Here is a 24,731-nt window from a genome sequence, read left to right as displayed (position 1 = left end):
GGATTACCATGACAGCAAGAGATCAACCATAATCGTGCCAACAAAATGACATTGCACTAATCATGCGCTCATAATTTTGGAACAGTATGGGCCAAACATTAAGACCAAAGCTATTACGTGTCTACTTGGCCATGCTTAGCAGATGTATCAATGTAAAGCAAACAAAAAAAGCAAAGGATCTTTCCAGACTCAAAGAGATGATGAGATATTCACATTGGTTTTTGTTAAATAGGTGACAAGAACCACTAGAAAGGCAAATACCTGCTGAGAGATGTAAGGTTGAGAATACTGGCATCTGTAACAACTGGCAGCTGAAGGTCTGGAGTCAAAGATCTCTGAGGTGAGTGGGTTTGGGTCACAGTTCTTGGGAGAGGGGCATTCAAATCCATTAGCGCATTTGCGCCCTGATTGGCTCCCATTAATACTGCAGCTGGCTCGGAATCGGATGGATTGGCTGGAGAAACCGAAGGGGCCCTGAAGGAGATCCAGTCTGGATTGACTTGGTGCTGAATGTGCTGGAATTGTTGTGTAAGGGTGTGCTGTACTGGTTGTACAGGGGAGAGAGTGGACGCAGGAGGAAGAATGTTGCGAGGCTGGTGTTTGGGTGGAGAGGGATCTCCCAGGAGCTGCAACATGCCTCCTTCTCTCTGCTCAGGAATTCTGAACTGGCGCTCGTATGTCTGTGGAAGGCAGAAAAGAAACAATATGTGGTTACACTGTTCATCAGAACATCATAACAACATAAAAAAGGGAGAGGAGGGGTGAAAAGAAAGCACATGTTAACAATAACTGACCATTTAACAATATCAGTTTCCAGCCTTGATCAAACTAGGGTTCACAATGAGATAAGAATGTTCAGTTGACATATTGTCTCTCCATATTTTGTCAACAAATAATGTGTTGTGATCTGAGATTCGGTTTTCACTGCAGGGCTGACTGAGACTTTTAATACAACTTGTGTGCACGAGCAGAACAAACAAAAGCTTTGTTTACAGAGCAATTAAATTCCTGTGGCAAGGATGTTGCACGCTGCGAGAGTTAGGGGTGGGGGGGTAAGGTTGGTGGAGTCTGACAACACAGTGCGTAAAACAGTTGTGGAACTCAGCTGTGTCCTTGAGTGCCCTTTCACTTGAAGTATGCGCAGTCGTCACTCCTATTGTTATTTTATTCTCATCGTTACTGCCTCCACCGTAGGGGCCCTGTTTTCATCACTGTTTGTTAAAACTAGCACTCATGTTTGGTGATATTCTAAATACGACATTCATGTCATCTTGCTTCGTTTCTAAGTGAATTGTGGAGAAGTCCAAAGAATATAGCCACCTGATTAAGGGAACAATATAATACTGATCAAATGGAGGTCTGTGATTCCTTGAGTGCTGTTCTTTTGCGTTTTAGTCCACATTTTTTTGGATTGTACGTATCTGATCCCCATATAAAATGTCACTCTTTGCAATTTGCTGTACAACAACCCACTAGTTCAGGGTGGTGATTACGATTAATTTCCCATGGCAAAATTGTTCTACTGTCTACATAAACTGCTCGCCAACAAGCATCTTGGAAGAGAAGAGGCTTAACCTCTGAAGTTTCAGCCAGCTTTGAACTCAATTCAAGTGTACTTTCAGTCTCTTAAAAGTGGGTGAAAACCCTTGACATGTTGAGTTATACAACAATGCACAGCACAACGTGTGACGGCCGCATAATCAGTGTCAGTTGGAAGATGAGAAACCTAGCAGTGGATGGCCTTTGTGGTTGAGCCCGTTATTAACAGACTCAGTATGACGCAACAAAACACGGCTCTGATGCGCTGCAGGGAGATGTAACCTAACCACAGGCGAGCCTCTCACCATGTACACATTGGCATGCAAGCACATAGACATGATAGATGCGCACATTGCCAAAGCTTTTACTGTTTCCTCTACTCTATCAGTTACAAACAATGTGCCCAGCCAGGGCACCAATTTTAATCAAGATGGTTCAGCATCTTGCCAGATAATTAGCTTCTTGCAGACAGTTATGCTCTCGCAGCCAGCTCCGAATATATAATACAGTCATCACAGAGTACTTACTGGAAGAGAAAGTGCTTATTTTCTAAATTTGAGCTCGCCAGCGTCTGGTTTTATCCTATTTCACTCTCTCTCTCTCTCAGTCAGCCTCTGACACTCGGGTTGTCTTGCATGCTTGCTGCAGAGGCTGTTTATCATGGCGCATTCCCATGAGCATGAGAAACCCGATTAACACGACATGCCAGCTTGAGAAGATACACTCACGCGAACACTGAGCAGCATGAATGATTAATAAAGCGAGAGTGTTTGGGTCACATACACTCTGCTTGTGGTGCCACCGTATGCCTGTGTGCAAGTACGCTGGCCAAGGAGAATCAAGCGTCATTAAAAATTGGAGTATCCGAACAGCTAGGACATTTCTCTTTATTTTTTCTGAAGACGGCACACACGCGTGTTAAATCATCAATGAAGATCAATGAGCTGTGCGAGCCCAACCATGACACGAGGGCTTGAATGTTGAGGCTCAGTAGCTGATCCTATCAACTAATTTGGTCAAATATACGCCTTTCCACCACTTGGATAATTAATCTCTGTCTCATTGTTTCAAAATGTTTTAGGTTAAATTGACAAGTTTTGGGAAATTCCAGTCAGGCTTTCCCATTCTTTTTGTTAATGAGTGGTTCCATCTACTCTCCACTACTGTTGTTTTTAGCCTTATTCACAGTTTCTTTCATCAAGTGCTCACCCATCCCCTGATATTCCCATTTATTGGCTGTTACTTAAGACAACTAGGTTGTCTTTATTCTGAAAGACATTCAAAATGGTTGCATGCGCAATTTCCAAGGACTACAACATGGCCAGCGCAGTATCTGATACACACCCACTTTCTCATTTTACTTACTGCTGCAAATTAATTCAGGCCAAGAGGTAGAGAAAGTCTATAAGGTTGCCTTGCTTGGTAAGAAACTGCCCTTTACACACACAAGCATAAACATGCTCACAAAATGTATTCTCCCCACTAACCGCAAAGTGGCCACAGACCTATAATAAAGACAACATGCATAGATCTTGCTCTTACCAGTGAGGGGAAATACAAGAAGAAGAAAACAGCTCCCTGCACCCCCTTTCCAGTTGAGGTTGATTTATTGGCACCAGTTCAGCTTTTTGTTTGTAGCTTCCTCGCCTCTACCCTTTCCTCTAAGCCACAAACAATCCATGATTTATTCCCAGAGAAAATGTACACTCGAGTAACTACGAAGAATCTTCTGAGTCTGGCTGCAGCATTGGCTGTTTGCATGGGAGAAATTCAATAACATTGATTTAAAATGATCAATTAAATTGAAATATATCACCCTGATTGTACTGAGGATATTAGAAATGCATTAGGTCAGTGTATAGCAGGCCAAGTTGTAAAGTAACAGTGTTGATATGTTTATAACGTTCTTCAGTGAAGATGCAGCGATATCATGGAACTATGTTGAAGTGAGCTTTGGCATTTCCTTCAAGCAAAACAATTGTGCGTTGCTACTATCTTGTGGCATCTAGATCTCACTTGCTCACAGAGTTTCACAAAAGTTTCTAAATTAGACGCACACACCGGTTTTATACGGGGTAGCCAATGTGTGAGGCATAGGCAGAGATTCTCACATTTGATTGGTTGTCCGCTAGAGTCCATTACTAGCAGTTAGATTGGTGCCAAACAAATAGAGTAAAGCATATAGGATCTATTATATATTCCCTGTGTGCGTTATTTTTAAATGTATTTTTTTTATCCCAATTCCATTCACCCTTTTATGTATTTATTATGTTCCTAAATCCTGATCATCTATCTATTTAATCCATTAAAACCCCTTGTTTTGAAATTGACGTGCCTTGTGTTGTAGCTGTGACCCCTTTAGTATACAGAAGGGGGCAGCCGTTCAAAATTTCAGCCACAGGTCTAACTGGGAGGTTTAACACACTTCCACATTGCTCATTTTCTGCCATGTTGACCTAATATAGACTCTATATTACTCTACTGGTTGAACCACACCTAAAACAAGAGTTTTGTTGTGATCTTGCATTACACAGCACTGTCCCTTGAGGCTTTGGACACCGCGTCGAGAGGTTAAGGGTCATACTCCTCAGCTAGGTCAACAGGCTTTTTCCTCGCATGTCTTCCTCTGGGTCAGCGCTGCAATAACATGCATTGCTCTCACAAAGGCAGCTCACCAACCAAATGGTAAAGACAGAAGTGTATAAATTCCATCCCACCGGTGATGTAACCATCAGAGCGCAGTAGAGGAGGTCATGGATAATAGGTGACTAAGAGCTGCAATCACACAAGTGAGAGGCAATGAGTCGCTCTAGTCAGCATATAGTTTCTGGACAAATGTGTGGAGGAAACACAGCAGGTAAAGAGAAAATAAAGGGGCCGCACTCCCCTCACCTCCATTTTGCCATGCGGCGGGCGGCCCTCCCCGCGATTTGGCTCTCCCGCAGCCTCTTGTTTTCCACTCTTGTTTAAACTCACGAGTGGAACTTTTCCCTCACACGGAGAAATCCCGGCTGCACTAGTGCATACTGGGAAAGAACGCCCTAGCACAGGGGCACACCCAGATCTCACGACTAGGCGCATACACACAGGAGCAAGCCACACACACACACACACACACACACACACACACACACACACACACACACACACACACACACACACACACACACACACACACACACACACACACACACACACACACACACACACACACACGCAGGCAGGCACACAAACATGCTGCCCTTCAAATAGTTTTTTCGCAGCCCTTTATTTGGCAGAATGCCCGGTGGTTAGAGTGTTTCATTTTTCCCTGTGTATGGAACTGGGCAGCTGTCCAGACAGACACACAAAGAGGAGGAGAGAGGGAGAGAATGGGGGAAGGGGGAGAGAAAAAGAGAGAGGGGTAGAATACGGGGTGGGGGTTAGCGAAAGAATGAGAGCAGCAGCAAGGGAGGGAGGAAGAGGAGCAGCAGAAAAACAAGTGATGAGTGAGAGATGTTGCCGGAACATTTGCAATTTGTTCCATCGACACCTTATCATGGCGGCACGGTGATGTGAGTGGTTAGTGCGTCGGCCTCACAGCTCTGGTGTCCAAGATTCAAATCCAGGTCGGTCCACCTGTGTGGACTTTGCATGTTCTCCCAGGCCCTGTGTGAGCTTCCTCTGGGTACTCCGGCTTCCTCCCACATTCCAAAAACATGCATGGTATGCTGATTGGACACTCTAAACTGCCCCTAGGTATGGGTGTGAGTGTGCATGGTTGTGCCCTGCGATCGGCTGGCCACCGATTCAAGGTGTCTCCTGCCTCTAGCCTGCAGTCAGCTGGGATAGGCTCCAGCACCCCCTGCAACCCAAATGAGGATAAGGCGGTTCAGAAAATGAGATGAGAGACAACTTATCATCCATTCGCCATCCTCCTTGCACCCAGTGGTCACCCACCCACTACCCCAATGCCCCCAACCCGTCTTTTCTTACCATCCTCTCTGGTCCTGGCCACTCTTTCCCTGTGGGAACTACCACCGCCTCCATTCCAACTACCCCTCCACCCCCCAAGCCTCCCACCTCTCTCCAGCTCCATTCAGAGTGCTGTTTCCCTGTGATCTGTGTTTCTGACAGCTCCACACACGCACACACGCCCGCACACAAACATGCACGCCGGGTCCCTCTGCAAACAAACACCACGAATTCTAACACAGCTTTGTACCCGCAGCACTCAAAAACCGGTGAGAAGAGGGGGAGGGCGGAAGGGGTGCGTGCAAAGAAAAGGAGGGAAAAGTGATAGAGAGGGAGCCGCAGCGCCGTGTTGATCTTGTGGTCAGTCTCACAACCCCTCCCTCAACTGTCACCCCCCACCCTTCTCGTCCCTGTTTCCCATTCTCTCGTTCTTCCCACCAGTTCTCCCGGGAATAAAGACTTCCATTCATGTGCCCGAGGAGATCCACAGCAGGGGAGAGAAAAGAGGGAGGAGAAGGAAAAGAGGTTTGTTGGGGGGGTGGCGCTGGTGTCAAGGTGGGACACTGTGGATCACTGGGATCAGGGCGCAGTGCCATAAAATTGTGTATGCGCGTGCACGTCTACTTGCGCTTTGCCCCGAGACAAAGCTTCACTATCTCTGATCTGGTGACATGCGGCAGCCAAAGCATCTTCTGGGAAAGTTGGGAGGGAAAGTTTGGACAAGGGGTCTAAATGCAAAACTTCCAATGCTGCGGCAGCACAAAACACGTCGTGTGTTTTGGTCTGTCCTTCCAATTTTTTTACAAGTATGGCGTCACAGTCCCACACTCCCACTATTCGGATTTCCTTATTCCAACACTCAATCTGCAATAAATGTCTCTTAGCTTGCTGCAAAGCAGAAGTCAGATTTAATGCACAGCAGTGGGTCTGCAATAAAATGTTCCCTCCCACATTTACAGCAGTACGACTGCAGATTGAAGTGCTCCTAAAGATAGAAACAAAGCGCCAGAGTCTTCTTTTTACACTGAAATGACACAACGGGGAGACAATTGTACGACCCACTGGACGAAATCAAGACATTAAGCTTTGTGGGGAAAGTGGCTATTTTTGGTAATTCAATTAAAAAAAATGAACCTAACCCCCTAAAGATCTAGTTTCCACATCAGTGGACATCACATGAATCAATGTTAACAAGTTTGTGGACTATATGAGCCAAAATGTGATGCCCACATTTGTGGAATATGAGAGAAAATAGGAGAAAATAGAGTTTCTTAATATTTAACTCACTACGAGCGGCTGGCAACCAGTTTAAGTTGTAGTCCACCTTTTTCCCCAATGTCAGCTGGGACAGGCTCCGGCACCCCGTGGCCATGACCAGGATAAGCAGTATTGAAAATAGTTGAATGAATAGTATTTAACTCATGGACAACGAGCAACATCTAACTTAAACTAGAAGGTTTGGCTGTGAATACTCATTTTTCAGAGCCATGGATGGCAACCAGTCGATTAAACGAGTGCCCTACAAAGTGTTCAGAAAAAAAATTGGAGGTGGTCTACACTGTGGTAATCACAAACACATTTATATGCAACAAAAAGTATATGTCTACTCCCATCCTTTCCATCTTTAATGGGATGTGTTCAAGAAATGCATGCAGGGTTTTGTGAATAGCACAACAAAAGATAGTGATTTGCTCCTTTCATAGTCAATGCTGACATCCAGTACAGAGAATTATTCATGCTCTTGTTCACCCCAGAGGATAAGTAGGCAAGCAATGCCACTCACACATAAGGACTCCTTCTATGTTGTAGCAAAATCAATGCATGCGTTAGAGGAAGCGAGGTGAAAGAATTTCACACTCACCAATACAATTCAGCAAAAATCTGTGCACCCAATCAAATGACTTTTGTGCAAACGGAAACAATTAAGAGCCAATGAGCTGCCCTAAATCCTAAGGGATAACTTCCTGTGTGGAATGATGGGTAATTCAAGACAGAAGCTGTGCCCAGATTAAACACTTCCTCTCCGACAAACAGAGGTCTCGAAGGCAAAGCTGACCTGACTGATTGCTTATTCTCATGCAATGCATCACTGTCTTGTTAAAATGCCTCCTTCACACCATGTCATTTGACCACTTAAAGAAAAAAAATAGTGCAACTATTATTATAAGTAAGAAAAATGTAGTCTGCATCTAATTTTAATGACATGCAATAATTCTGACTACTATTTGCTATTTCATAAACTCCAAGCATTGCTTAAGTAACAGAATTGGGTGCTAAAAAAATTGTATTTGAAAAGGGATGCTGTAGCTATAATAATTTTGATCCAATATTTTATGTATACCAAACTTTCAGGGAATTAAGTGCATGTCAATGCAACAGGTGGCACTATTCTGTCACAATAATGCCATGTTGATAAATTAGAAGCTTGGAGAAAGTCAGCCACTCTTTTTTTTTTTTTTAATTGGGGCTTGGCCATTTAAAAAGTATTGATACCATGTTCTAATTTGCACAAAACTTGGAGTTTGGGTCTTTCACTTCAAAAAGACTTGAATCAAGTTTAAATAACGAGGATATCTGTGTTTACACCTAAATTCCAGAAGGTTTTAAGGCCCTGGCGTCATATGTCCAAATCTGTGAATTCTGAATGAATCACTGAATAAACTAATTTTAGATTAGTAGTAACATCTTTGAAAATAAACAAAATAAACTTTTTTTCAGCCTTCAAATTTGGATAGCCTTTGTGGATCTAATTTAGTCTGAGGAATCAGAATCTGAATGAAGACTAGTGTTTGAATGACTATAATAATTGAATAATTAACAAATGAGTGGGAACAGAACTCATGCTGCTTACTTGCTTGTCAGGCAAATGTCCCAACACACTAAAAACTGACTTCCTTGCTGCCAAAAACATTTTATATGTCAAAAACTGAAAAGAAAGATTGACAATGAAATGTTCTTTGTCTAAAAAGTTCACCACTTCCTGTGAACTGAAATCCTTGATTTTCTTTCTTTTGAAAATAGCCATTTTAATGCCAAGCTGACATGGTCTGAGTAACTCTGACAGGGCTCAAAATGTGCTGTGATGAATAAAGAAAAGCTGTAATTGATTATGTCAGGGATAATTCCCCTCTAAAAAAAGTCTTTGGATGATCCCCAGCTTGTCAGTAGGAATGACGGCGAGTTAGAGAGCCAATGTAATGACATCCTCTGTGACAGGGAAAGTGGCCAAAGTCAGACACAATAGTCTTAACCAATCACGCTTCCCGTCTCCCCTCAGGCCCCCTCACGCGAACAATAAACGGCTTTGTGTGCTTTTTCAATCCACTTGCTTCTCCTCCCATACATCACACACACAGAAAAATCACAGCATCATGAGATCAGAGAATCATCTCGCTCATTTTTCCTTCCATTAGCGACGTGTGTGCATTTATCCAAGAGGTTCACGCTGTGCACTTTTCAAACAACCTGGTCCTGTGTGTAGCGCGTGGGTTTCCCTCCATGGCTGCCAGGCACATGACTACCACAGCTGCCCCCTCGTTCCCTCTGTTAAAACGGCTCCCCTCCTTGTTGTAGGTGAGAGGTCACATGGAGTGACATTCCTCTCAGTCTGAGAGTATTGCAATAAGCCAAGAGAAAGATGGAGGAGAGGGCCAGTAACATAAGGGGCCCAAAAAATCCAATAGACCAAAGCAGGTAAAATAACGGGTGGCGGGGGATTTGCAAAAAATGTGTGTGTGTGTGTGTGTGTGTATGTGTGTGTCTGAAATGGACCACTAAACAGGAGATTCTTCCTTGCCTCATAGAAACAGCTGTTTGTTTAGTCTGAGCAGCCTCGGGGGACAAACACACAGACAGAGGGACAGAGAGACAGACACAATTACAATCATTTATTCATGTCCAAATGTATCCTTTGGAGACAACTGGCATAAATAAACATTGGACTAGAAGGGATTACTTTACAAAGTCTTGAAGTAAAGCAGCAGGAAACTCAGGGATTGAGTCAGACAAATGTCGATGTTGGCTGTAATGTTTCACCTAACTGCAGTGAGCATGAACAATTCCTTGTCCGTGCATGTGCGTCTAGGTTCGCACTCAGTAGAGTTAACACCCGTCCTATTTTTTCTGCCAACCAAGAAGTTTTTATTCTCACCCGGGAACTACAGTTTTACCCAAAGCATTAGGAAATATCATTTATTTTCAGCTTTGAAAGCCCTTTAGAGAGTGATGCGGGTTAGGGTACGTGTATATGTATCCTGTCTATCCATCAAGAGTTTTGAGAATGACATTTATTTTACATAATTACATAATTAAAATTACTCACAGGCCATTGTAGGGCAAGGGAGCATGTTTGGCATCTTGCAATTTAGTCTGAGGGGCTTTTGATTTAGCACCCTGAAGTATATTGACCACAGATGGATCGTATAATGTTACCAGGATTACTTTGGACAACACACTGCCACTTTCCTCACATGGTTTCACATTTAAATCCTCACAACCCCCCCAACGGCCCTTCCCCCCCTCACACACACACACACACACTCACCTTCTGCCAGGCACGTCCTAGGCAGCTGATGGGCCCATCAGATTTCACTGACAAACACAGTTACGTTTCAAGTGAGACATAGTGAAAGTCAATACTGCACCTGACTCTTCATCAACTCAAACCCACAACCGAATCCTTAAAGAGGAATCTATCCAAAGCACTAAATAGACTTGGACACTATGTTCACACATCCACACATGGCTCCTATTAGAATGACAAAAAAGCCTGGACTAAGCAACATTCCTGACAGTACATAGTTAAAAATTGATCCTCTAAAATGCCGTACTCCTGGTTGTTTATACCTTCACTGAAGTTAATTGTTGGTAATTATTTTGTGCCTATTACAGGGATAATTATCAGCATGTTTTTTTTTTTAGCCAGACCCTCTATTATGGTCTGGCTACATCTGCCTGAAGACCAACAACGACCTGCTGGGACTGGGCACAATGGTGAATGAATGAGGCTTGACCTTTAGGATACATAGAGAAGACGGTTTGTGTGTGAGTGTGATTGAGAAATTAGCTACAGTCCCATGCAAATGGTCAGCACACACACAAACACACGCACATATGCAAAAAGAAAATCCAGCCCTGAGGGAAAGAAAGCAAAGGGCAGACTCCAGTTGTCTCAACCCTGACCCACTCGCACAAACAAACAATCAGTGGACACACGCACGCGCACACAGATTCACAAATGTGGAATCCAGCTATCACCTCGACTTTTGAATGTCCTTTAGGGTCACAGTTCATCTCTTCCTCAGCATTCCATTGTGTCTCCCAATGTGCATGTGTGTGTGCGTGTGTGTACGTGTGTGTGTGTGCGTGTATGTACGTGTGTGTGTGTGTTTGTGTGTGTGTGTGGAGTGACCTTGCAGAATCATTCATGTAGACCCACAGCAGAAGCAGTAACACCACAACAGAGCTGATTAGTGTGCAGTCTTGCTTAGCTTCATGAAGACTGTGCAGGAGCTGTGTGTGTGTGTGTGTGTGTGCGTGTGTGTGTTTGTGTGTATTCAGTGGGAGAGACTTGTGAACAGAATGTGTTTTGTCTGGACTGTTCGTCAGGTTTGAGAGTCGGCCAAAGACAGATCAGAGGTGAGACATAAGATGTGTGTGGGTTTACGCCGGTGTGTGTCCGTTTGGATGTCGGTGTGTGTTTCAAGTGTGCACAGGGTGTGTATGGGTCAGGCGCAGATGGACAGCTGGTGTTTCAGCGGTTCTAAATCACTTACCCCTCCCCAGTTTGCACACACATACAGGCACAAACTAACACACACACACACACACACGATACATACATCCCATCCCCCTTCAACCATAGGGAAACGCCCCTTCAAACATTCCCAGCTCCGGCTTTTTCAAAGGGTCCGAATTGACAACACAATAAAAAGGCTGTCCATTTCCCCCTTGATGACACAATTCACCCCAAAAAAAAATATATAAGAGTTTGGTCAGGCCTTATTAGGGGTGATTATTTCATCAGCATAAACATATATAAATCAGTCAAGACTGGCTCTCTCCAAGGCAAACGATTCACTGCAAAGCAGAAAAGTGACACACATACACACACACACCCAAGGCTATTTTATGAGCTCATCAAGTCCCTCAGGTCACCAACCGCCATCACAGTCAGGGATAAAGAGCTGACATCAAAAGGCTAACCATTTTGTGCATCCACGCGCGCACACACACACAGGCGCATACGCAAAGTAGTTGCAGCCACTGTGCTCAGAATTCATTTCCTTGTGAATGCACTTGACTAGCACATAATAATCCTAAACAGTATAGAGACCACCAAGCCGCAATACACATACACAGCCAGGGGGACCACCTAGACAGAGGGGGCTGTCAAGACAAGATAAGTGTGTGTCTATCATCACATACACTATGGCTACACGCGTGCACACAGACATGAATGTACATCAACAACAATAACAACAACACACTAACTGGGCTCCACTCTTGGGGGAAAAAAAGCTCTGGCTTATCTCTATCCCCAGATAGTGAAATGGATTAAGAGCCACATTTGGTGTGTCCCGAGAGCTGGACAGATAACCAGGGAAACACTCACTCTAACTGCAATCTGGGCTCAACACGACGAGTGCGCGCCAGTGTGCATTTGTAGCTGCGTATGCATTAGAGCGACGGATGTGTGCACGGGCATGTGTGTCTGGAAGACTGATGCAGTGGTTGACCCAGGACCCAATCCGTTAGAACGCACACATTCATCTTGAAAACACACACAGCATGCCCAGACAAAGAGCCGTGTGTGAGAGGACGTCCAGCATGTGTGTGATGTCAGCTGGAGACAGAGAAGAGGAGAGCATCATATCCCATTTATGCATGTGTGTGGGTTTGTCCCCTGACACGAGGCGTCTGCACATCGTTATAAATGTCTACCATGAAATATCATGCACTTCCTCCTTCACTTCTCTCTTTAAGGAAGTCCAGATTGGTGTTCATGTCCTTCCTAAAGATACCTTTAGTCTCCAAACTGACGGCTGTTGAATTGAAATCTCTTTTCAAACACTAAAGAACATATTTTTCAAGTCATCTATGAATAACATCTAATGGATAACATTCTTGACTGAAAAGATTTGGTTTCTTGAGTTAAATATAGAAAAAAATAATAATTTTAAACATTTTTTGTAATAGACATCTGCCAGGGTTATTATAGAGCATTTGTCATGTACAATTAAACATTTGTCAAGAGAGATGCTTTTCTGACTTTATTAGTAATGATGAGATACTTTTTCGCGCGCATTGAACCCTGTGGTTTATTGTCCACTGTGGCTTATTTGTGGATTTTATATGCTGTTGAGCACCTTGTCAACATTGTATTAATACTCCATTACCCTCTGTGGCCACCTGTGCCATATCAAGTTGGTGTGGCTTATATTATAGCCCAACAGTTAGAGTTGTGGGATTTTAGTATGCTGGCGTGGTTTCATCCTCTTTAGGGTCGCAGGGGGTGCTGGAGCCTATCCCAGCTGACTCCGGGCCAGAGGCGGGGAACAGCCTGAATCGGCGGCCAGCCAATCGCAGGACACAAGAAGATGGACAACCATGCACACTCACACCCATACCTAGGGGCAATTTAGAGTGTCCAATCAGCCTACCAGGCATGTTTTTGGAATGTGGTAGGAGGAAACCCACAAACACCCGGGGACAACATGCAAACTCCACACAGGTGAACCGACCAGGATTTGAACCCAGGACCCCAGAACTGTGAGGCCGACGCGCTAACCACTCGCACAGCCGGGCCGCCCTTTCTCTTTCTATTAGAGTCAAATCTCTATACTAATGTGCATCTATTCTACCCAGCCTCTCCCCCTCTTCTTTTCACCGTGCTTCCACGCGCACATGCACACTCCCTATGAGAGGGGCCCCTTAACCAGGCTCTCCATATGCCTGACCCCCTCCTCCTTTTTCCAAAGCCCCCCTTCTTCTTTCTCCATCCCTTGCTCACACTTTGGCTTCTGCTCTGTTGTTGCTGCCCCATGCTGCCATCTGCTACAAGACAAGAGTGAGTGAGAGCGGGAAAAGGAAAGAGAAAGAAGTGGAAAACAAAATAGCAGAGACGAAGGGGAGATGACATGGATAAAAAAAAAGAGGCAGATAAAGAGATAAAGAGCGGCAGAAACAACGTGGACAAGATACAATAGAAAAGAGAGAGGCTGTCCATCTGCTCCCCCTTCTCAACACCCCCCATCTCGCCTGACACACAACCACACACACCACAAAGCGAGTATTTAACCTCCACACACACACACACAGATATATGTGGAAGATGGAAGTGTGTGTGTATGTGTGTGGAGCCCAAGCAGCCTGGGATCCCTCCTTAACCCGTTCCTCTCCACTGAGCCTGCCTGTAATACACCCTTGGGCTGGCAGGTGATGAGTGGATGGAGGCAAAGCATGCGCAAGGAGCAGGGGGAGGGGTCATAGAGGGTGTGGGATGAAGGGGCACCGTACGAGGGATGAAGTCTTGAAACTGATCTGAATCAACACCATCACATCCTAAATGCCCCTCCTCTCTCTCAATCCCAACCCTCAATTGCGACCAGCTTGAAGCCCCCTCCATTACTGCCACCCTGTCCCTATGACAACCTCTGTCAATCATACAGCAGCAGTCCAAATAGGGGCTGGCGGTGCCAGATTAGCCTTGGCTGCCCAGGCGTCTGGGTCCAGGTCCCACAGTTGATTTATTGACACAGAAATACAAACAAAAATTAATTTGTATTTCTGGTGTAACTTGAATAGCCCCAAACTGCCTGTTTTCCAAAAAATGTAAACCACAACTGAAAAATAAAATGATATACAGACAGCATTTGATAAACAAAATGACAAAATCCACCTACAACCATGTACTAATTTTTTTTTACAACTTTTTAAGCACTTTCTGACAATTTTTCCAAAATTTTAATTGCTCCTATGAACAAACACCGGTAGAGTAATAGTCAATATCGCGTAACCGGCACAACCTAGTAAGATGCCTGCTGTTGTCTTTTGTCTTGAATCTCTAAGAATCTGTGTACTTGTGTCCCAAATAAATCCACATCATGTGGTCTTGAGATTTTGTGAAAAATGACAAGCCGAATACAGCACTGGAGCCATTCTTGTACAAGTTATATTTCATCAAATCATGCTACCAACCATCGCTGACGTCTACTTGTTGACAACCCACAATAGTGAAAGCATGACTTTGGTAAGAAACTCTACCACCACGTAGCTGGGTATTCCCCATTATGTATTCCGTTTAACAAAATCGTTTGCCAGTTAACAGGTGCACAGATGTCTTGCTATTTATGCAAATGTATTTGATGTGGTCTTTTTCAGTGTATTCCTGTTCTTCGCCACCAAACTTACCTGGTATTTGTGGACCAACAGTCCAGTCCATGACCAACCCTCCCTCAAATAGTTTACCTTCAAACTTATCAATCACAAAGTGAGTAAACTTAACTTGAGGGTCCACCAAACAGAAGCACAAGAGAGTCATTTCCAGCATCATGTTGACTACATGACACCTTCGCTCCTGCTGAGCCTGTCGAGCTCAGAGCCACTGAGGTTTGGACACGCACACACGCACACTCCACAGTGTAGGTCAACACACTCTGCAAACACTAGATCCCCCCAAGGACCTGTACGTACACAGTGTCACACGCACCAAACACCAGTGCGTGTGTAACGGGTGTGATGGAGTAGGGGTAAAGAGGGGAGAGTAGTGGAGACAGGAGGGGTCTGCATATGACCACAAATGGAGAGAGCAGACACCAGCTGTCACTTGCTTATGTCAGCCCTATTCTCAGCTCCCATGTGTGTGCGTGAATGTGTTTGTGTGTGTGCCCGTGTCCGTGTGTCACTGTGATCTCAGCTAGCCCTGACTGGTTTCAATTACACAGCAAACTTTGACCCTGTGTAACTAAGCAGGGAGAGGAACTTGGGTGCTTGAAGCGTGCGAGGCGGGGAGTGTTTCATTCAAGTACAAATGGACTCTCAGAAGCCAAAAAAGACCTGATCTGCGTTTAAATCTTAAGTGCATTAAGATAATCGTGGCGGCGACAGACTTACCCTTTTTCGGGGCGGTCCTCTATCCTCATCCTTTTGGCCGCGCCCTGATGCGGCCCCGCCTCCGGCTCGGCCCTGGCGCCCTCCTTTGCCTTCTCCCGCCGGAGGTCTGATGGTCATCCTGATCTCTGGCGGGCAAATATAGTTCTCAAGGCTTTTGGGGGGCTTCTTGGTACGCTTGGTGGTCTGGATCTTCAGCTTTAGACTTCCTTCCTGGAAACTCGCTTCCTTGATGGAAAACTCCTGCTCTTCCAGAAGCCCCTCCCCCTGTTCTTCAAGCCCCTCCCCTTCGGCCACAGCACCAGGAATCACATCACCGCTACGCGCCGAGCCGATGCCTCCCGCTCCTTCATTTCGCACCGCCCCGACTCCCTGTAACTCCGCCTCTTTGGGTCGGGCCGAGCCAACCAGATCCCTTGGCTCCATCCACTCTCCCGCCAGAGCCAGTCAGAATGGGAAGCTGTGGCAGCCAGCCAATCGGAATGAAGAGGATGGAAGTCTGTCGGGCTGATAGCTTGTTTTCAATCAGTTATTGGGGTTGGCTTGGTTGTCCCAATGACACGTTGGGAAGCCAAGGACAATCTGAGGAGAGAACAGGTGAAAGATAGCATCAACAAAAGAAAGACAACTTCCCAAGGCTGCCATCCCATCCCTGACACATGAGATCTAGCTCGCTGTTTGGTTTAGAAAAATCCACAAACTCAACAAAGAGCTTTACAGGCCTGTTGAAATGCTCAAATTTACATTTTTATTTTCAAAGGCAAAAACAACTTTTTGGCTCGCTTGACATCCTCTCCCTTGCTCTCATCTTTCATCACTTCTTGCTAATCTTCCCTCCCTTGCTCCTTCCCTCATTTGAGCCTTCCCGCATTTGTGAAGCAAAGCTATGCAGACACTAGTGATCAGTGCAAAATAAGACATTCCTCTTCTCTGCTCCAAAACCAGGCTGAAGTTACCCTCAGGACACAAAGGAGGAAAAATGAAAGAAGCTGACTTCTTTTTTTTTCTTTCTTCCTTTCACCAGAGCAGGCAAGGAGGGAGGGAGGGAATTACACAAGGGGAATGGGAAGGCAACACAGAAAGTCCAAGGGAAGGAATCTCAATTCTTTCCCCAGATGTGCTTTACGAGCTGGTCTGGAAATAACAGTCTGAACTTTTTTTTTTTTAAACACATGCATGAAGTGGCATATCTACACCATGCAATTCCACAACTAAGCAGAAATGACAGATTAAAACCTGCACCCATGCTGTAAGTCTGAAATTCTGGTTAAAGGTTGCTGAAGTAATTTTGCAGAAGTAAGAGGACTTACGCTCTCCTAAACTAGAATTTAATATTTTCTATTCTTTCACGTTGTTACTATTACAGAGGAATCATTTAAGGCTAATTTGATGTTGTGCTGTCTAGCTTCGCGGAGAAATCTTCATGAATTTATAACCATAATGTTCAATTATGGGGAGGTAATTTTCTCCCATACCAATGTCATCCAACCATTCATTTGTTAAACTTTCTTGTGAACCAAAACATACTCTTCGTGTACACAAATCCTACAGCGTTACAGGCAGGCTCAAAATACCTTTGTGGGAGGAATAGTAAAGGGAATCATGGGTAACTAAAGGGACCAAGTTATTCCTAAAAAATTCCATTGAGGGAAAAGTGCGCACAAAGACTTCCCCCTTCTGCACAAATATCACTCTGTCCTTCCTGGTATTTTCTCTCTGTACCAGTCCCACCTTCTGTACTAACAGCTGATCTCCATCGTAATACGCTACAGGCCTCATACCACATGCTTACAGTGTGATTGAATAATCATAATCCATAGCAGTGCTTCAACAAGACCACACAAAAATGGTGTGTAATCCACAGGCAGAGTATTAAGTGGATATTTTGTACTGCATCATGAAAAAAAGCCTGTTGAGCCTTTGAGATTTTGGATGTATGAAACGTTATTCTTAAAGGTTGAGAACACCCCAGTGTGGTATTAAGAAGTTGTAAAGAACCGTTGCGGCGGTTTTGCATGTTTAACCTTGTGAACTTCAATACTACTAACATCCATCTACTTTAGAGTAATAATGCATTTTATGATTGATTTCCTGCCTTCCTAGGAGCTCGAGGTTGTCAGTATTGAGTGCAACATAGTGTCACAGCCACACATATTTTGTTTGTCATAGCAGTTGGATTTGTGCTGCTTTTTTTGGCCATCTCTAATCTTAGATGTCAACACCCCGTCCACAAGGGAGAGGAGCTTGGCTAGGCCATATATTACTACACAGGTCAGCCAGGAGTAGGCTATAAGGGGAACAGTATACACTTGTATAGTGGGATGTACATCACCAATTTCATGACGATGCAATATGATAGTTTTTTTTTTTTAAACAAGGATAAAATATTTTCCCATACAATGAGATTTAATGGGAGGTCTTGATTCGATTATATGTACGCAATAATTTCACTTAAACAATAAAAAATTCAACCCAATTTGAATGTTTTTGACTATGATACTGAAACAATGCAAGTTTGTGAATGAAAAACTTTTATAAAACCTTATATAAACTCTGTGTTCACAATTTAGCATTGGTCAACAATTTATACGTGCTTTTACGCAGACATTCCGAAACCAAATTGTCAGTACTACAGGCATATTTTCAAGGGCAAATCCAGCATGGCACAGAGCCAAATTCCCAAACCGGTGCAATGAGGCTTGGATAAAAATCACGAGATGCTGGTTGTTACGCTTGAGCGCAGCTGAGCTGTATACGAGAATATAGCTCTGTATCTTCATTTCTCTCTTTTTTTTTGGAGATATCAACTTATTTTGGCAAAGAGACTTTTCAGCCCACTAAGAAATATGTTCTTTTGATGGCGTGCATGACTTCAAACACTAATACCTTATCACAATCTTATTAACAGAATCGATTGCTGGTCATGGCTACTTTTGTCATAATTAGCTGTCTAAGTTCCATTGTTTCCCAACAGTGGAAGTGTAAAACGGCTCACTCGCTGACATATTCTCATAAATCACACGACCTAACGTGAAAGCGGCCTTTGCATACTGTGTCTTGGCCAAGGAAGTGCTCATTCAATGTCCATTAATTAGACAAGTTGGAGGAGCATTTGTTTTTGTTTTGCCAAGAGAGATTGAACCCCTAAAATAAAGGGACACCGAAGAAGAAAATTGAACCAATCAGTCGAGAGTTGAACGTGGTTTGCCATCCGTGGATAGATTTACATTTTAAGTTAAATAGATTGAAAACCATAATAATCAGTTTTGAAGTTTTCAAAAGCGAAGAAAAAGTGGATACGTATGTATAGATGACCCTGTTTGTTCTTTCAAAGCTGTCCCTGGTGTCGCTCTGGTGACTCGCACTCATGGCATGTGTGAAAGCCACCCTGACTGTCATGTGACTGAGCACAATGACAAGAAAAAGAGACAGCTGCCAACCACAACATCCCACAAAGAGACACATCCATCCACAGGCATCAAAGAGCAATCGAGCCATTACTACTACTGCAGCGTGACATCCAAATGTCGACATGAATTATGACAATCTTCATTCTGGGTCATAACTGCGTAAACTACTTAGCTGGGTCATGCCTGTCCCTCCTTCTCCTCCATGCAGCGGCTCTAAGCTGTGTTAGCTCTCTTTTACTGGCAGGCAGGCAGGCTTAGAGTTTATGTAAGACTGACCCCTCCACGGGCCTCCCTCACCTGGTCCAAGCCATGCTGTCCTCTCTCTCTCGTGCACACAAACACCCTCATCCACATATGCATACCCACTTTGAGTGGCCTCAGACAGCAGAAGGATTGTAAGAGCCCAGACTTGCTGCGTAAATAGCTTTATTATGTTCTCCAAACTGCCAGCACTACACCGGCTTCTCTCTCAAATAGCATAAGGTCACTGGCTGAGCTGGATGTAAAAGGCTGTGAATGGGATGCATCATTTTACTTCTTTCTCGCTCTGGAGTGCATTATGATAAAACAGCCATGATGAAATGCAGATGGGCATAGCCGGGCGGGCGAATGGTTCGGATGCACGAGCAAAACGTTGATGTGCACGAGTGTGTGTGTGAGCATGAGGAAACGGGGCGGGCAGAGGGATTTGGAGCAAGAGAGATGGCAGAGGAAACACAACCTTTTAAGGCTGCATACCCAGCAGTCTACAGCAGTCTATCACTTGAGGTTAAATCACAAATAGCATTCTCTTTCACTCTCCTGATCTTTCATAATGCACACCTGTATGGGTGGAAAAGGTAAAGTTGAAGAGTTTCTCACTTTGTGCTTGTGAATCTAAGGGTCTTGACTATCACATTATTTTCTGAAAAGAATTATCCAAAAACAAGAGGTATTGTGATAAGTGCTGAATATGCCACATTACAGAAGCTCGTGATCAGGTAAAAAAAAATATATATATATATATCATAATTTTGGTTGGAAAGGTTATTATAGTCGACATGGCATTTTTAATTTATAATTAAACTTTTGATTCGAAATGCTGCAGAACATATCAGCTGTGTCACTTGTGCAGCGGAGCCTTCTAGTTATGGCCAAACAATGTTTGCAAGAGTGCTTAAGAATGAATGCAGGCTAGGACTAAAGGTTTGCCATTTACAGTAAGCTATCAGAAATTAGAGAGTTATCAGCACGCCATCCTTCTACCTCCTTGCTAACCAAGCACTCACAGCTCATTTGCCCTTGATCAAGACAGCTAATTGCACCCCCGGGTGCTAAAAAGAGTTCCCACTGTTCAATATGCACTTGCTCTGTTCATCGCCATGATAAAATGGTGGGGGAAATTATTGGATAGGGGGAAATAAGGCTCTCATGTTAAGCTGTCTGCAGTGCAAAATAAAGATGTACATAACACAGCTAGAATTGGGAATTGCTAGGTGTTAATTGCCTCTTGAAGCATTTGCCACCATCATTTTGCTCAAAAACTTGTTAAATAGCAAATTCATTAAGACTCCTGAATTTGTGAAAATGTAATTTAGGTTGCTCTAATGCGTTAATACTGCAAAGTGTTTTGACACAATGAACCAAGGAACACCATTCTCACCTTACTACCCCACACAAGCAGATCGATGTGAACATTTAACAGCGGCAGGAGCCACAAAATGGCTGTCAGCAAAACACCTCTGCTTTTCCCCAACAGTCTCCCTCTTCCTCCTCCTCACCTCACTCCCACCAACCTTGTTCGTTTCCCTCATTTCGGCACCACCTCACCCCTTCTGCCTCCTCCATCTCCCCTCCCTCTCCCTGTCAAAAGGTGATCCAGCGCTGATATTCCGCTAAGAGCGCCTGCCAACACTTAAATTCGTCCTTGGATGCTGTTCATATTCCCTCCCCTTTTTCCCTGTGATCCACTTTCCACCCGGGGTATCCAACCCAGCTAGGGATGCACCTTATTGATTCCTCATGCTTTAATTTAAAGACTGCACGGGCATCGCATTACCTAATAAGGGATTTGTTCTTCAGCACTCTTTAGTATTGCAAAGTTCAGTGATAGTTTTAACCAAATTCCATTAGTTCCACTTCTTTACCAGCACATTATTTTCCCTAGACCTTCCACAACACATTCTGCGGACCTCACCAATTTTCCACACTTTAGCCACATAATTCATGCGTGTATATTTATCTCCCAGGGCTGATGTTTGTGGGGGATGCTGACAGCCACTGCTTACTTGCCTTTTCCTTACGGGCTTCACCTGCACACATAACGTCAATATAATTCTGCCCTACATTGTTTGACGCAACAGGGAGGCCACATGAGAGCATTTGGCAATCCTAAGTAGTGACGTTCAAGAAGGGGCAAATGAAAACAAAACACACTTGATATACTGTGCCTTGGAGGCCAATAATTGGGGTTACATTAGTGTACATTGAACAAAGTACTTGGAGGGATAGGAATGGGTGCCCGCTGTTAAGAGATATCTAAGTGTAGTTCAACAGCTACTCAAGTGGCAACACTTTGAAAGAAGCAGGTGAACATTAGTGGCTGAGCTAGCATACGATCAATATCTAGTGAACACCTTATCAAAGTCCCCTAAGTACCAATTAAGTGAACCACCTAGCACTGGATGTGTGGCTTTTGTTTTTTTTTTTAAAACGACATGAAAAAAACTGATATTTCCCCATTCCGAAAACATACATTGGCCACTCTTACCACTTCAAAGCCTTAAATTCATAGTTTGGTGTTAATGGGGTTGTTGTACTAATGGGATTTGCATGACAGATGAACTGAGATTCTGCTGTTTTCAGCATTATTACACCAATAAATTTGAAAACAATTGACAACATACCACCGAGAGCCATTTTACTTCAAGTATAATAATCCAAAGGTATGTCCTTTATGTATTTTTTCTATACTTCTTCTTAATGAGACCCATTTTATGTTGGAAATCGCAGTGTCAAAAAGGCCAACAAGAAGACAAATTAGTAGACCTTTCAATGCTTGCTGAACAGAGATCTCATGATATATGCAAAAATCTTCCACATTGTGCCCAACATGGAATGTCAGATCAAGCAATAAATAGCAGTTTTTCCAAGTTTCTGCAAGTTTAGACTTGGCTTTCTACCCCCTAAAAATATATTTGCAAAACTTTACAACTGTGGGGTTAATTGCATTTCTTGCAGCTGAAATCCATTATCTTTACTATGCACTTCATTCTGAGTTTTGAGTGAATTTCCATTCCTCGTGGTACAAATAACACTAAAATACGCCATTCTAATTACTACTATACTAGTGCACGGCTCTGCACCTTTCCCAACGGGAAACAAACATGCCCCAAAGCTACAAAGGACAGGGAAAAATGCTATTTACAATACATTATCGCGGTAAATGCACAATCAAAGCGACATCATTATCAACAGACACTGCGGATAGTATAGTGTTTTACATAGAAGTGTGTTCAGGTGCAGGAGGAGTCCACTTACCCATGTCTAATGTTGTCAAACACTGAGATCTGACCTGTAAATTATTTATCAAGATCATTTACAATCCATTTAGACACATTTTTTATACTAGCGACGGATGGGTTGACAGCCTCCCGGGGAGCTGTCACACGCTCCTAAAATTATACTTGGATGCTTTTTGACGCAAAAACCTCGAGGAAAATGGCGTCAATGTTGCTTTGGAAAGGGAAAAAATGGGTTATGCAGTCGTTGTGATGAGAAGAAAAAAAAGAAAGAAACCGCCAAGGGAGGAGGAATCCAATTAGAGACGTTTATGTTCAACTCCGAGCTGAACGAAGCCTTCTCTCCGGGGCCCTTTGCGGCTTGCCTGGCGGCCGGACAGAGCAGAGCGCGTCCCCGGGGCGCCTCACAGGACCGCCGGCCAATGTGGCGGAGCTGTGTAAGTTAAGATCCCTCACAAATCCGTCCGAAGAGAGGTGCAAAGACTACGATCGCAGTCAAAACATGCCCGCATCCGCCTTCAAGCTTCAAGGGAGCCGGCTCCAAATGGGCAAATTTCGGCGTCGAGCCCACGCTTTCAAGCCAAAGAGCTAGCACGGAGAAGTCGCTGGTCGATCCCGAGGTGGCTTCCCCCACTCCCTCGTCGCACGCATGGGATCAAGACTGGGACTGTGCGCTCTCTCTCTCTCTCGCGCGCGTCTGCTCTCGCTCTGCTTTCCCGATCGGTGAATGTCAGAGCCTAAAGCCTGGTGTCTGGTAATGATCTGAGCCAGTCGAGTGAGCGGAGCTGTGGGCGAGCAATGGGGAGGAATGGGAGACGGCAGAAGGAGCGACATCGCCTCCACCTGGTGGAAACTCCATCAGCGCGACTTTCCTAATCTCACCAAAACACCCACCAGGGGTGCTCAATACGTCGATCGCGAACTACCCGTCGATCGTTAAGGTACCATTGCTAGATCGCATGACAGTAAGATTTGATCCATTCCAAAAATACATTACATTTTTAAATAAGACTTGAGCCGGGGAAACGGTGCTATGGCGAGTCCAAGCATGATCAGTTCCTGCCTGCACTAGTTTGGGTCCTTACTGACATCAGGTATATCATCAACATACATAACTGCTGATCTTGGTCATTGGCCTGTAAAAAAAAAGAGTAGATCTTTGAACAAAAAAGTTTGAGCACCCCTGACCTAATCTAAAGCTCTTTTTTAAGCACTACCTAATAAAAAGGTTGAATTCACATGCCGAAATGAACCCCCATCACTTTTGAAAATACAGTCATTGAAACCGACCACACTTACAAGCCACAAATGAAACCGAACGCAAGAGCTATATAGTAGTTTACACGACTTACAAATTAAATTTTATCCATTTTCTGAACCTTTCTATTTGCAATAGAACTCACTACAACTGACCTCGGATTTCAGCAGTTGATTATATATTAATGGAGTAATACATTTCTGAATATGAATTACATATCAGTGTAGAAATTGGTGTAAAAAGGAAATTACAATATCAGTATTATATCACCTTGAGAATAATAATAAAATTTCATTGGTTTAGCAAGATTCACATCTTCATATCTGAATGATACCAAAGGTGTCAAATCCTTCACAAAAGCAGGACTTCCATTTAAATGTGCACTTTTGGCTATAGTTTCTTTGGGTCCTAACTAACCATAAATCTCATCATATGCTGTTTTATTGTGTATTTCTTTATGAGTAAACCCTCCAGTGAACCAATTAACATGTTTTATTGTCTTTGTCAGCACAAGACATTTTTGGATCATTAACCACTGCTAAAATGACTTTAGTTGATGATGACAAGCATGGAGTAATTGAACATGTGTTTTTGTGGGACTATGCAACAAGGTCATCCAATTCCGTTTTTTTTAACTTTATTTTTTTTACCTTCGTATGTCTGTGGAAACACATCAAGCCATAGATTACAGTTCCATCACATCATCATTGTCAAGAGTTACATTGACTTTCTGCTCAAATGTAAAACCTGACCTTCCTTGTATGGAAAACATCCCTAAAACATGAACAAATAATGCTAATTATATCAGTTGACCTTTATTGTTTATGTGGATGTGCGTATCAGTAAAAGAATATCTAAAAAGGGTATTTCATTAGTTCAGGTAGTGTTTTGATTGTGTGCTCAACAGCATAGTATAAAGGCACAGATTGAAAGTTCAGACTCGGCATTATCATTATGTCC

The 24,731-nt window shown here is 43.8% G+C and overlaps 1 protein-coding gene and 1 long non-coding RNA gene across 2 annotated transcripts in view; both read right to left on the bottom strand.

Moving 5' to 3' along the window:
- The window catches only part of LOC144195504 (SET-binding protein-like), a 32,149-nt gene extending 9,534 nt beyond the window's left edge, over positions 1-22,615 (bottom strand). Inside the window, exons 1-3 of the mRNA XM_077715201.1 lie at positions 22,533-22,615; positions 15,607-16,185; positions 262-680 (exon numbers count right to left, since the gene is read on the bottom strand). Of these exons, the coding sequence (XP_077571327.1) occupies positions 262-680; positions 15,607-16,029 (842 nt within the window). The 5' untranslated portion in view covers positions 16,030-16,185; positions 22,533-22,615. The remainder of the gene's footprint in view (positions 1-261; positions 681-15,606; positions 16,186-22,532) is intronic.
- On the bottom strand, positions 3,976-4,671 carry LOC144195505 (uncharacterized). Its single transcript, XR_013326095.1, has 3 exons — positions 4,432-4,671; positions 4,257-4,314; positions 3,976-4,176 (listed from the first exon to the last, which is right to left on the bottom strand). It is a non-coding gene; the product is annotated as an uncharacterized LOC144195505 (long non-coding RNA).
- Positions 22,616-24,731: the final 2,116 nt, after the last annotated feature.

Source organism: Stigmatopora nigra, chromosome 4 (genome assembly GCF_051989575.1).
Source record: "Stigmatopora nigra isolate UIUO_SnigA chromosome 4, RoL_Snig_1.1, whole genome shotgun sequence".
Taxonomy (NCBI): Eukaryota; Metazoa; Chordata; class Actinopteri; order Syngnathiformes; family Syngnathidae; genus Stigmatopora; species Stigmatopora nigra.
This window is presented reverse-complemented; position numbering and strand designations above follow the sequence as displayed.